The following is a 13,372-nucleotide window of genomic DNA, read 5'->3' as shown; positions in this document are numbered from 1 at the left end:
GACAGTGAGACTGTTATATATCCTTTGCCAGGATACGACTAGTGAAGACTGAGAACACTACTGCGTGCGTAACGGTGAACTGTAAAGTGTGTAGATCAGCAATAGCGCTGTGTTGCCTGTAGTCCCGAGGNTGTGTAGATCAGCACTGCCTCTAGTCCCGAGGCGTGTGAATAAGGTGCAATAAATCTAATCATCAAATCCAAAACCCGTCTATAGTCACTAATACACGTGACTAAAATAACTACCGCTTGAGCGAGCTTGTTCTGTATGTTTCCTTTCAAATGCCAAGCAAAGTATAACTGTTCACGTTTCTGTGTACCGTATATGACATATACTTGTATTTAACTCTGGATACAGCGCCATTACCCGGCCTATCACACTTGAGAATTACGGAGTCTGTAGCATGTTTCAGAACTTAGTCACAAGTTGTTAACTTACCCGTGAAGTTCGTGTTACTGCAAGAGGAAGTTCTGGATACCTCGCCGCGCATAACATCACTGCATCTTCATAATACCGGACACACCGAGGTTCCCTATACAGTCTCCATAACCGTAAATAATACAGTTAATTGATCAAAGGGAAACGCTTCCAAAGGGAGTAGAGAGGTCGCCCTGTGCTGATGGTTAATGCAGTGTTAGAAGTTCATTCCTGAGCATATTTGAATATTGTCTTTGAGTAGGCAAATGATTGAAACTAGCGGCTTATAACGAACCCAAATGAGAAGCCATATTTCCTCCCTTACACCCGATGACGGAAACAGATAAAAACTTCCAAAACGTTTAAACGTAAAGTTACTCCTGTGATTAACTAACCAAGCATTACGCCATGAAGACCCATGGAGGAGTGGATGTACAGGCCCATGTTTTCTTCAGCTAGGCACTAACTGGAGGTGAGTGGTCAGCTTCACGCCCCAGTCGCTTTATCCACAGGGAAAGGGTAGGAATGTCTAGAAGACGTGGAAAACAGAAAATTCTTAACCATACCGGGATTCGAACTCCGACCCCTCGGTCTTCCAGCCCGTAGCCAGTCGCTATACCGACTGAGCTATCCCTGCTCCTACTTCCGAAACCACATCTTTGAAAAACTCTCGAGTTTTTGAAACGTAATGCTCCAGAGAAGTCATGTTAATTGTCTCTTGAAAGAATATTGAAAAACGTCTGTAGTACTGAGGTTGAATTCACGACATATATAGTAATGAAAAGAGGCGAGCAGTCAGCTGTACTCCCGGTTCGATCTGTTTTTAATCGGAACTGTGACTAGATTTGTTTACGGCGACCAAGTGACGTCTGAAGTAGGACTGCATATACCGGTACAAATGCACTGAAGAGAGATGAATGCCGTCATACGTATAAAATTGCCGGGCTCTATACGAAAGGGATTAAGTAAACAGGAAAGAAGGAAAGGTGGAGAGATATAACATGAAGAGAAGAGTGGATATATGAGAAGAGAATGCAAAAGTATAGAACAGAAGAGACAAAACGGATATAGAAAGAAAGAATAAGGAAGGGAAAGATATTATGTACATATCTCCGAATTAATTAGAATAAAAAGGAAGAAAAAGAGCAGAAAATTATAAAGTACAGAAAAAGAGAAAGTGACGAAAATGGAAATAGAAAGATAAAAGGATGGAAAGGAATTTCATATATTTCTCAGAACTTACTGGAAGGAATGAAAGATACAGGGGAGAAAATATAGAACAGAAGGAAAATATAAAGTACAGAAAGAAAGTAAAAGGTAAGAAAAGAGGTGAAGCTATCCCTGTAACAGGCCGTGGAGGCCCATGGGGTTGTGAGACGTCGAGGCTACCACATTTTCTAGACTTTCGGCTCACAGATGACGGTGAGATAGTCAGCCTTTGCTCCGGCGCCCTTTAACCCCCAGGAAGATTCCTGGTACTCATTTCTGTTAGAGGCTTAGTCGACCCCAGGGCCATAGTGAGGCTGGAAGGATTAGGTCAAACGAAGAATGTAGTGACCTCATCGGGAATCGAACTAGCGACCTTCCGGCTTATAGCATAGTACCCCCAGCAGAAAACGAGGAAGTGAAAAACAGACTGATATAGAAAGAAAGACGAAGAGAGAGAAAGCAATTCCACACACACCTCCATACTTATTAACTAAAAGTCAGGATACAAGTTAGGCACTTACCAATAATCTGAGGACGTGGTCAGGCACGTTACGGGAACTGTTGCAAAGCGCATGCGCCGAGGAATGAGAGAATATAACAGGGGCTCGACTCATTCGCAGTGCATCTAGCATTGTTGGTACAGACACGTGAGACAAATCCACCATCATGCCAAGGCGATTCATCTCCCTCACAACTAGCTGCAATCAATTAATCAATCAGTGTTCATCAGGTCATGTGTCATGTATCTCTGTGTCATGCCAACTTAGAGTAAGGGTATTTAAGAATAGAGGGCTGAGAAGAACATATGGACCGAATTATCAGGAGATTGGAGAAATCTGCTTAATGAAGAGCTTCGTAACTTTCATTCCTGGCCAAATATAATCTGAATATCAAGTCAAGGTGGATGAGATGGCAGAGAATGTAGCATGCATGGAAGGGTTTTGGATAGAAAACCAGAAGGAAGGAGACTACTAGGAAGACTTAGAAATAGGCGGGAGGGTAATATTAAAATGGATTTCAGGGAGAAAGAATGGGGTGGTATGGACTAGAATGATCTAATTCAGAATAGCGGACTAGTGGAGGTATCTTATGAACACGGTAATGAACTTTCGGGTTCGTTATAATTTTTGGAAATTCTTGAGTAAGTAGCCACTAACAGCTTCTCAAGAAGGACGGAACTCCACGGAATCAGTTACTTAGATGGTCAGAGATCCGCAGATGAGAACCTCAAATCGAAAAAAGAAAATATTACATGGGGTAGGTATCAGCTTAAGAGAAATTCAATTCACATATTTTAGCGTAATTATCCAATACCAAATTTAATACAAATCTGTTTGGAAGTTCTAGAGATTATAAACATGCATAATGACGGACATATTATTATCAATATTTCTTTTACGGATGCATTTTCAGATACATATTAACGCGAACTATGGTTCAGTTTTGAATTCTTGAAGTTCTATATCATTTTGAGGCACTCTGTATAATGCTCTGGACGATCTTCCATAGTTGCACTTGATATCGGTTTAGACAGACTCCTGAGATTAAAAAGGGCACTGAAGTGGTCGATACTGTTACGTGTAATTCGAATTCAAAGCGGAACATGAAAATCGATTTTGCAATCTCTATTTCCCATCAGCCTTGGCATGCCCAATTTCATAGCGAGCCTCTGTGGTGAGGGATTTAGTGCCGTGTTGAGAATTCATGAGATTTTTCAGAGTGTTAGGGTTCGAGGTTTGGCTGCCAAGCAGGAAACGCTACTGACAGACAAAGAACGGCGAAGAAGCATATCAGTATTCCAGAAGAAAACATTTCGAACTCCTGTTCTAACCGCTCTAGAGATTTTATACTTTGTACTCATTTAACGAAGGCGTTTCAAAGGCAACGGCTGTGTGGCATCTAACTGTGAATAAGGGGAACACCCACATTAGTGTTACAACCACGTGAGTGTAAATATAATATAGACACTTTCTTCGAGAGAAAAGTGAAAACGAAATACAAAATGTGAAGAAAGCAGATTTCTGGGATGTGGCGCCGTGTAGATACTGTGTTAACCGACATTTCAAAGGAACGTATCGCCTCCACCGTCAGACATTAGTCTGTTAGCATCTGCTCACGCTGGTTCCTCATTCACGGATTTTCTTCTTTTTTCTTCTACCCTGAAGATGGAGGCTATACGTTCCTCAAAAACGTCGGTTAACATAAAACCTACACGGCACCAGATCCCAGAAGTCACCGCCGTGACAACCTCAGCTCTTACAAATAGAGATGTTGTTTAAGATCAGGGGAAAGTAGACCGTTTCACCCTCTCTTAATTAAATAAGCAACACGTCATGAAGACTTATGGGGGCAGTTGAGGTATAGCTCCACCATTCTTAGCCTCGCTACTATATGAAAGTATCAGCTTCACTATTTTTAATGTTTTCATCTTGTTGCGTGAGTATAACTAATAACACATGTTCCACGGTCAACGCAACTATAATTTATTAACTTATGTTTCACTCCCTGTTTCAACCCTTATAGGGTCATCCTCAGGTGTTGTGATGTACACTTTTTCATTATTGAATTTTAAAGCGTGTATTCATGTTTACATACATAGGTTTAAATGACTATTTTCTATTCTAACTGCTAGTAGTTGATATAAATACAAGATATATGGAACTAAAAGTGAAGATTATAAGTTAATTTTTAATTAGTTATTTAATTTTCAACTAAAAGTTGAAGATTAGAAGTTTATTTTAAATTAATTAATTAATTAATTAATTAATCTTCAACTTTTTGTTCCATATACTATATTTTTCATTTAAATCAACATCTAGCAGTTAGAATATAATTGTAGAGAGAAAGGAGTCATTAAATATGTATACAGGCTTTACAATTCAATAATGAAAATGTGTACATCACAACACCTGAGGATGACCCTATACGGATCTAAACATGTAGTGGGACATAAGTTAATAAATTACAGTTGCGTTGACGGTGGAATTTGTATTATTAGTTACTAGCTTCATGCCTCTGTCGCTTTGACCCCTCAGAGCCTTGGTACCAACTGTGGAGGAAGCAGGGTGGGACCCAGAGCTAGTATGGACGCTATGGAGAAGAAAGATCTCTTGCCTACATTCGGAATCGAACCCCGTCTCCAGTACTGCAGTCCATAGCCTAGTCGCTATACTGACTGAGTTATCCCGGCTCCGTTTGCAAACAAGGCGCAGAACATGGAGTTCGGAGCAGAGCGTGTAAAGCCTGCTTTCATTTGCACAGATGATTGGCTTGCCAAATAGAATACAATTAAACCACACCACGAAAATGTATGGAGGAGTCGGAATATAATTCCAAGCATTCTTAAACTTGGCAACAGATGATTGTGACTGATTTGTTTCACGCTTCGGCCACTTTATTTCTGCCGAAAATAAATCCAGTACCAGTTAAGCAGGAGACAGGATGTGGAAAAAAAAAAACCCGTCCCTGCTGGGAATGGAACCCCGAATCCTTGATGATTCAACCAGCAAACTAGTCACTATACCGATGGAGCTATCGTAGCTCCCGTTCTGATAACTAATTCAATGGAACGGTCATTCTTAAGAAGTCAATAGTTGCTCAGTTACTCGAGAATTTCCCAACATTTTACGGAACCCGAAGGTTCATTGCCACGTAAACAATAGCTCTCTACTAGTCCTTATCCAGAGCCAAGCGAATCCAATCAATATAACCCCATCTTGTTTCTCTAAAGGCGCATCTGCATTACTCGTGCTCGTGTGACTCGTTATGCTCGCGAGTAATGTGGACGATATGAAAAGTCACGAGACAAGCAAGTTTTAAATTTAAAAACTATAGCCAATAAATTAAAATACGACTACAGCCTATACACACTACGAGTAAATATACGGATCCTCACGCGCCGAAGCCTGGCGAGCAACTGAAGTAGTGTGGACGAAGATTTCCGAGCACAAGTAAAAGCCAGATGAGTCTCCCGATGAGCACAAGCCTGGCGAGCACGAGCATGAGCACGAGTAATGTGGACGCGCCTTAAGAGTCACTTGAATGTTATTTTCCATTATTCTTACAGCGGTCTCTTTTCTTCCTTTCACATCCTAGTAATTTTGGAGAAGAGCAGAAATTGTGTTTCTCCTTAATATGCAGTGCTATTCGGCCTCCAACCCAAACCCAAACCCCAACCCCAAAACCAAAACCACCCAATTACTAACTAGCGTCATAGAGATGAATCCTTCTTGAGACACCAACATTTTGTCACTCAATAAATTCCCAAGATTTTGTGGAGCCCGAAGGTTTACTGCCGTGTTGACAAGAGCCCGCTCTTATGAGACGAATCCAGTCCATCACCCCTCCCCCCCCAAACTCTTTATCCAAGATTCACCAGCCTCCAGTTTTGCATTCATTATGAGTGCCGCACAGAAATGTACATGCTCCGTGCTGACGTAACCGCGCTTCAGATGTGCTCCAACTTCGCGTTCTTTCCAAAGAACTGCTATGCTCTGACGCGAAGTTCTGCAACGGCCGATGTTGGAAAGTAACAGAGGTGCAATATTTTGTAACCATAAGAAACAGAGCAATAAAACCATTACGAAGCTGGAAGGTACTTCCGAAAGATACGGCGGCAGTTAGCCGATAGCGAACGAGGGTCTGGGGTCTTGGCTGCCATTGGTTGGGAACAGTCGGTCAGTATATGTGCAGCTGTAAATGAAAAACGATCCACAAGACAATGCAATCGAAAATATCTGGAACAAAGCCCGTTTATATTTCTTACTGAAATGTCTAGACAGGTAGTACGAGAAGAAAACACAAATTCCGGAAGTCCTAAATATTTTAAGGTTAATAATATAAAGAAAGATAGACGGGATAGATCAGTCAGTATAGTGATTAGACCCCGGAGGACAGACTTTCGATTTCCAGTAAGAAGAGGTACTTTTTCAGTTCTTCACAGCGTCGAGACTAATTCAGTGGCTCACCCAGCTTCATATAGAATTGGTGTGTAATGTTGCTGGAGCCTGGGTTAAGAATGCGTGGTTCTACTCCTCCACGCCTGCACACATTTTCAAGGTGTGGTGCTTAATTAAGGACATGAATGTGATATATCGACCTACTGCTAGGCAACAACTCTATAAATACATTCCCGCGGAGACAGATTCTTAGTAAACAGCATATTGCTCGGTAGTGCGCACAAAACACGCGACGATAGCGGAAATCCACTGCTAGGAATCGGGCCAATAAACAAGCATTCTTGACAAGAGAAGAGGTTTTTTTTTGCGTTTCGCATATATCCATTGCTGAGCAACGGATGTGTTTTCTATGGATCTGTCTCGACATTATATAAGTCGTAAAGAACGGAATCAAACAAGAGAATGTGAACGAGAATGGAGCGAATCTTAGGCTATCATTTATTGTGAACTGTTGTAACCGACTGTGATTAAGACAGACTGTAAAACAAAACAAACAAAAATAAACTCCGTGGCCTGTAGTCCGCAAGCGAACTATACTGACCGAACGACCGCCTCTTGTCGGCAAAGTTAGTGCCAACTTTAGCGGATAGAGAGTGTCACGTGGTCAGGGCAACGGATCCCCACGGCCGTTAATCTCGGGGCCGCTAGAAACTGCAAAAGGTGTTAATAAATCCAATCATCCAATATTGTTATTGGTCACGCCGCCACAATCACGTGACAATAATTTTACCTTTAATACAGATACATATCTGAAGTGACAGAAAAGGCCCTATAGATAAAATGCGTGAAGCAGAACGACTTACGAGTATGCATGGGGTCATAATTCTATAGGGCGTGGAACAGAAAGGAAACACGCAGTGTATAGTTGCACTTCTATTTAATTAAGGGCCACGCCATGTGGGCGTGAAGGTATAGCTTCACGCATTCGTAACCTCAGTACTAGTTTACCTGAATGGTCGGATTCGAACTCGGGCTGCAGCCTAGACGAAAAACGTTGATACCCATTGGATATGGGATTCTATGGGTTCAGAGATGGTCTGATTTGTTGGAAAAGAATCGCTACTCCAACCAGGTATCGAATGCCGACCATTGAGCTCGTACTGATTGCGCTGTACCGGTTAATAATTAAAAGCTTATGGTAGACGGTCAAGTGTTTTTTGTAATGGCTACTGCCTGAAGTAATTATCTTTGGTAGCTTTAACATGCAGGGCAATCATTCAACATAGACATCCTGTGCTGTGTACAGCAGCCGTATAAATGTACAAGTATAACATATCGCACTGTATAGCCCGAGGCTACCGTGTAATATCAGGGCAGTTAAAGGGAAGCTGCGGTTAAATTAAACTGTTTGGAAAATAAGCTACCACTGGGGGACAGTCCGTCACGGATCGTATGATGCAGGTCTGGTAGAAGAGGCTAGTTACTGTGAAAATTAAGGAGGCGCTGGATTTCTATGGGAATCTTATTGATACTCTATTAACATATTTTGTTATGATACTATACTGTCCATCACAGTGGCCGAGCAGTGTAAGGCATGAACCGTCTTAGGCCGCTCGAGCACTGGGTTCGTGGGTTCGAATTCCACTCGAGGCATGAATGTGTTTATTCTGTGTTTGTGTTGTTCTGTGTGTAGGTAGCGGCCTAGCGACGGGCTGATATGCCGTCCGAGGAGTCCGACCGACTGTGTATACATTAAGAAACTGAAATAGCGGCCAAAGTCACAACAAAAGAGCTGCAGAGCCATGGGTAAATAGATCTTTATACTAAGAACAAGTTCTGAGAAGAATCTGTAACTACTACTTTTCTTTGGGAGCACGCGGTAGCGTAGTCGGTCGCGGGTTTAATTTCCGAAGAGGCCGTTCGGATTTTTCAATAGACCTAACCCTTCCAGCCGCACTATGGCCCTGGTGTCGATGCAGCCTCTAACAGAAATGAGTACCAGGAAAATCCTGGGGAGAGGGTAAAGGACGGCCAGGACGTAAGGCTGACAACCTTACCGCCATCTATGAGCCGATTGTCTAAAGAAAATGTGGGAGCCTCGACGTCTCAAAACCCAATGGGCCCCCACGGCCTGTTACAGGAATAGTTTTGCTTTACTTACTTTTCTTCAGTACCTTGTGCCTTCAGAACTGAGATAGCACAGTCGGTTTAACTACGGGTTACGGGTTGGAGGGGCTGGTATCTATTCCCAACAGGGGCAAGGTTTTCTCTTCTTCACAGCGTCCAGACCGGCTCTGGGACCCACCCAATCTCCTATCTAATTGGTATCGGGGCTCCTTTCCCAGGATAAACAGCCCGGGAAGTGAAACTGACAGCTAACCTCCAACTTGCGCCGAGGTCAAAAATGGTGGAGCTATACCTGTACTCCGCCATTCGTCTTCAAGGCATGGTGCTTAATTCATTAATCACTGGAACATTCACCTTTACCTTCTATATATCTATGATTTCCTCTACTATACAATCCTCTTATATTCGATTAGTGGGGAGTGGAGTCCAGCTAGGTCCACTCGGCACGGCGGCCACTGATTGGCCTATTGTAGCCTGCCTCGGGTGAGTATGTTGATGGACAATTTGGTGGAATGATGATTGGCAAAGGAAACCGAAGTACTCGCAGAAAACCCGCCCCAGTGTGACTTTGTCCACCACAAATCCCACTTGACCAGACCCGGGATCGAATACGGGCCGCTGCAGTGGGAAGCCAGCGACTAACCGCTATGGCGCGGCCCATCCTCTTATGTTGGATTTAATACGTAAAAACTAAATGATTCAGAATATTACCAAATTACCGTATAGTTAATAAACATTATAAATGTTTCACAAAGAAATTATTTGTACCCAAATCTTTCAAATTTGCAGTTGATACATCCTATTTAAATATCGTAAGGATATATGGCTAAGCTCCCTCCAGTCGAGTTTAAAGAATATGCATATACAGAGTGTCCCAGGAGGAATGGACCAAACTTCGGGAGGGTGTTCCTTATGTTAAAGTACGCCGATATAACCCAAAACACCTATGTCCAAAGTTGAACGGTTACGGAGATAATGACCAGAGAAACGTCAAACTTTGACCGGTGTTACACACTTGTTGATTACAAAATACATATTAAAACTGGCAGGAATATGTGGATTCTGTAATGTTAATAATGTACGTAACATCAAACTAACTTGTGAGTGACATGAAGCCATAAAATTGAAGTAGAAAATACTCGCTCGCCATATCATAATTGTCCTTAGGGTTTCCAAGCACTATACATGACACATGAATGGCAAGCGCTGACGTAACATGACTGACTGCGCGTTCTGGTGTAAGCCAAATACATAAGTACGGCCAGTGTGAATCACGACACTCAAGGACAAACAGATAAGACATGCCAGCTGACAGGTACAGTGCGTGGACTCGCCAGAAGATCACACTTTTCTCGGGCCATTATCTCCGTAACTGTTCAACTTTGGACATACGTGTATTGGGTTATATCGGCATACTTTAACGCAAGGAACATCCTCCCGAAGTTTAGCACATTACTCCTGGGACATTCTGTATGTATGTATATATATATATATATATATATATATACATACGTGTGTGTCTCTACAGTATAATCGTAATGATACTGCGTGAGAATATATCACCACAGTACGCTGATAGAGCCCTGCACGTGCCGATTGCAGAGAGCAATAATTTTTCCAGTAGATGGACCTACCAACAGTAGTCTATCTGTCGACATTTTCATGAGAAAAATGCCTATTCAAAAGAGATATTTGAAACCTGTATTTTATATTTCTTTAATACTGAATGTTAAGATTGGATTGCGGGAACGCAAAGTTTCTAGTGTTTTATAAACGTACATCTCCTCGCTTTTGCAATAAGCTTTCAGAATTGGAAACGGATCACTTTGTTTTCCAGCGCTGCTGATCATAAGACTGTTAGATCCTTCGTAATAGCAACGGCTGGTTACCTAAATTCGGCGATAAATCCGCATGAACGAAAAGAGAAGGAATTCTTGTGATTGAACACACCTGAGTTCCCTTCTGCGCAGACGCCGTGAGATACACTATATAGATTCCTCTTGGGATTTGTCTCCTTTCGAACGTCAATTTTAAAACCAAGAAACTAACAACTGGGGATTGAACACGGCAATTCTACTCACACGTATTGGATTTCTCCCAGATATAGGTGTTTCGAAATATAATCTAGATGGGCGTATACGTCCCCTGCATGTCACTTTGTACTAGGAAATGGGAATTCAATATTGGACACCTCTTGTTACATAGTAGACCTACGTGTAATAACACGGATCTTGCGTGGTTTTCGGGTTATGTCCCCAGTACTACCTACAAGTTCCACCTGCCCTAATAATTAGAAATTCACGCCTCACATGCGAACTATATTCATGGGTTCTGCATGGTTCTTAAAATAGAGATTTATCCCTTAAACAGTGTTAACAGACTGATCCTGCATTTCATGTGCAGTGGAAATTAAAGGTAAAATAAAGAGTCCCTAATGTTCAATTAAGCACCACTCCTGAGGAAGTGGAAATATATCTCTATTATGTTTTATCACGGCATTAGTTGGATGTAAGTAGTCAGCTTCACGCCACGGCAGCTTTACCCCTGGGGGAAAAGATCCCGGTAGCATTTGGACAGGAGACTAGGTGGGCCCCAGAGCTGGTCTGGACGCTGTGAAGAAAAGAAAAATTTTACCCTTGCCTGGAATCGAACCCCTCAACTCTTTAGTTCGTAGCCTGTCGCTATTATGACTGACTTATTGTTTTCTTAAATTAAGGCGTTCAGGGATGTAACGCAATGAAATTGGCAGATTGGTAACAAAGTTTCGGAGAAATCTGCTGCCTACATCTACAAGCTGAAAATTCATGCAGGATGTTCCTACGCAACGATGGTACATATTTCCAAAATAACGGTGTAATAGCCCAGAATATAATATTGTCACGTGTAGGGGTGGCCATCGACAGGGTTTTACATTTAATATTGGATTTACTGACCACTTACAGGTTGTAACTACAAAAACTACAGCAGAATTGATGATTTCCACACTTCACAAATCAACACAAGCTAAGTCTTCTCCAGCCTTCATTGTCTTCAATAGATATTCCCTGGCAACGGCTTTTAACAGTGGAGAACCTTCAGCTTCACGCGCTCAAGTCCTCTCTTCAAAGACTCCAGTACAGAATTGAACAAGCTCTAAACTTGTTCATTGCTTATAATATCCCGGCATGGACCACGCAGAAAACACAGCTCTTGTATACTTGCATTCGCGTCTGTTGCTGCGTGAATGTGTTTACCGAGCCATTACCCAGAAACGGCCCTATATATACGTCAATCTCGCGGCCGTTACATAGCAATTCCTCTACACGATACAATATTCAGGGCCGGTAAAACTTCGAACTTCATCTCCTTGTATTGTTTGTAGTTTGTTTAACGACGCTCTCTGTAACTCAGACTACGAAGCGTCGATGCCCTGGATGATACTGGTTAAATCAGAAAAGATTTAGAAGGATCATACCGTAGCCTAACTTAAGGTACTAACCCAGCATTTGCCTGGAGGGACTGGAGACTGTCCCCGAAAAAATCTCTCATACTAGCCTGTGTCCTGAAGAAAAACCCAGTACGCGAATGCTTGAGCCAACCAGTTCGGTTGATTCGCTACTCTCATGAATTGGTCAATATTATGTTGAGGAACTCCATGCGTTCATCAAGCGTTCAAACTTACTTTTCAGACGTTGTGATAACAAGATTCTAACTGCGTAATATGCATATACCTGAACACATAACGTTTTCATGTAACTCCTTTACCGGCCGCGCCATAGCTCAAGTGGTTAGTCGCTGGCTTCCCACCGCGGCGGCCCGGGTTCGATCCCGGGTCTGGTCAAGTGGGATTTGTGGTAGACAAAGTGGCACTGGGGCAGGTTTTCTCCGAGTACTTCGGCTCCCCCGCCAATCTTCATTCCACCAATTGCTACACAATCACCCTCACCTATCATCCTGGGCTGGTACAATAGGCCAGAAGTGGCCGCAGTCCCACCCCACTAAAGTAAAGTAAAACGCAAAGCTATCCCTGTAACAGGCCGTGAAGGCCCATAGGGTTGTGAGTTGTTGAGGGTCCCATGTTTTCTAGAAAATCGGCTCAAAGATGGCGGTAAGGTTGTCAGCCCTACGCGCCGGCCGCGCTTTACTCCCCAGGAAAATTATTTAATTAGTTCCTGATTCTCATTTCTGTTAGGGGCTGAGTAAACCCCAGGGCCTAGTGCGGCTGGAAGGATTAGGTCAATTGAAAAAAATCTAATGACCTCATTGGGACTTGAACCCGCGACCTTCCGGCTTGTAGCTTAGCTCCTCAACCACTACGCTACCGCGTAACACTAGCAATAAAAAAAGTTCTTTACAATTCTGCCTTCTGAAACTCTTTACATATGACATATATATTTGATGAATACTTTAAAATGCTGAGTATTATAAATTAATTTTGTATTTATTTATGTATTTGTTCATAATTATGTTTGTATGTGGATTAGTATTTACTTATATATGTATACAATTATTTATTTGTTTAGATTCACACGTAAATAAAAAGCAGATTAAATGCAATTAAATTGCAATAATTCAGTTGAAAACACTTCGTCTTGTCTCCTGCCTAGAAACGTAAAATTTGAAATATATAAAATTCTAATATTTTCTGCAATTTTGTATGGGTGTGAAACTTTGTCTCTGACATTAAGGGAAGAACATAGACTGAGGTTGAGAACGAGAAGCAGACAAGAATATATGGACAG

General features: G+C 42.1%; 1 protein-coding gene across 3 annotated transcripts in view; it reads right to left on the bottom strand.

Annotated features, from left to right (window-relative positions):
* LOC111863423 (dipeptidase 1) overlaps window positions 1-13,372 on the bottom strand; it is a 399,898-nt gene that overhangs the window by 18,620 nt on the left and 367,906 nt on the right. For all 3 annotated transcript variants that reach the window (XM_023849743.2, XM_023849742.2, XM_023849744.2), the window contains exon 9: window positions 2,148-2,324. In XM_023849743.2, coding sequence (XP_023705511.1) covers window positions 2,148-2,324 — 177 coding nt within the window. The remainder of the gene's footprint in view (window positions 1-2,147; window positions 2,325-13,372) is intronic.

This window comes from Cryptotermes secundus, unplaced genomic scaffold, assembly GCF_002891405.2.
Source record: "Cryptotermes secundus unplaced genomic scaffold, Csec_1.0 scaffold964, whole genome shotgun sequence".
NCBI classification, from domain to species: Eukaryota; Metazoa; Arthropoda; class Insecta; order Blattodea; family Kalotermitidae; genus Cryptotermes; species Cryptotermes secundus.
Note: the sequence above shows the minus strand (reverse complement) of the source record. Positions and strands in the feature narration are given on the sequence as shown.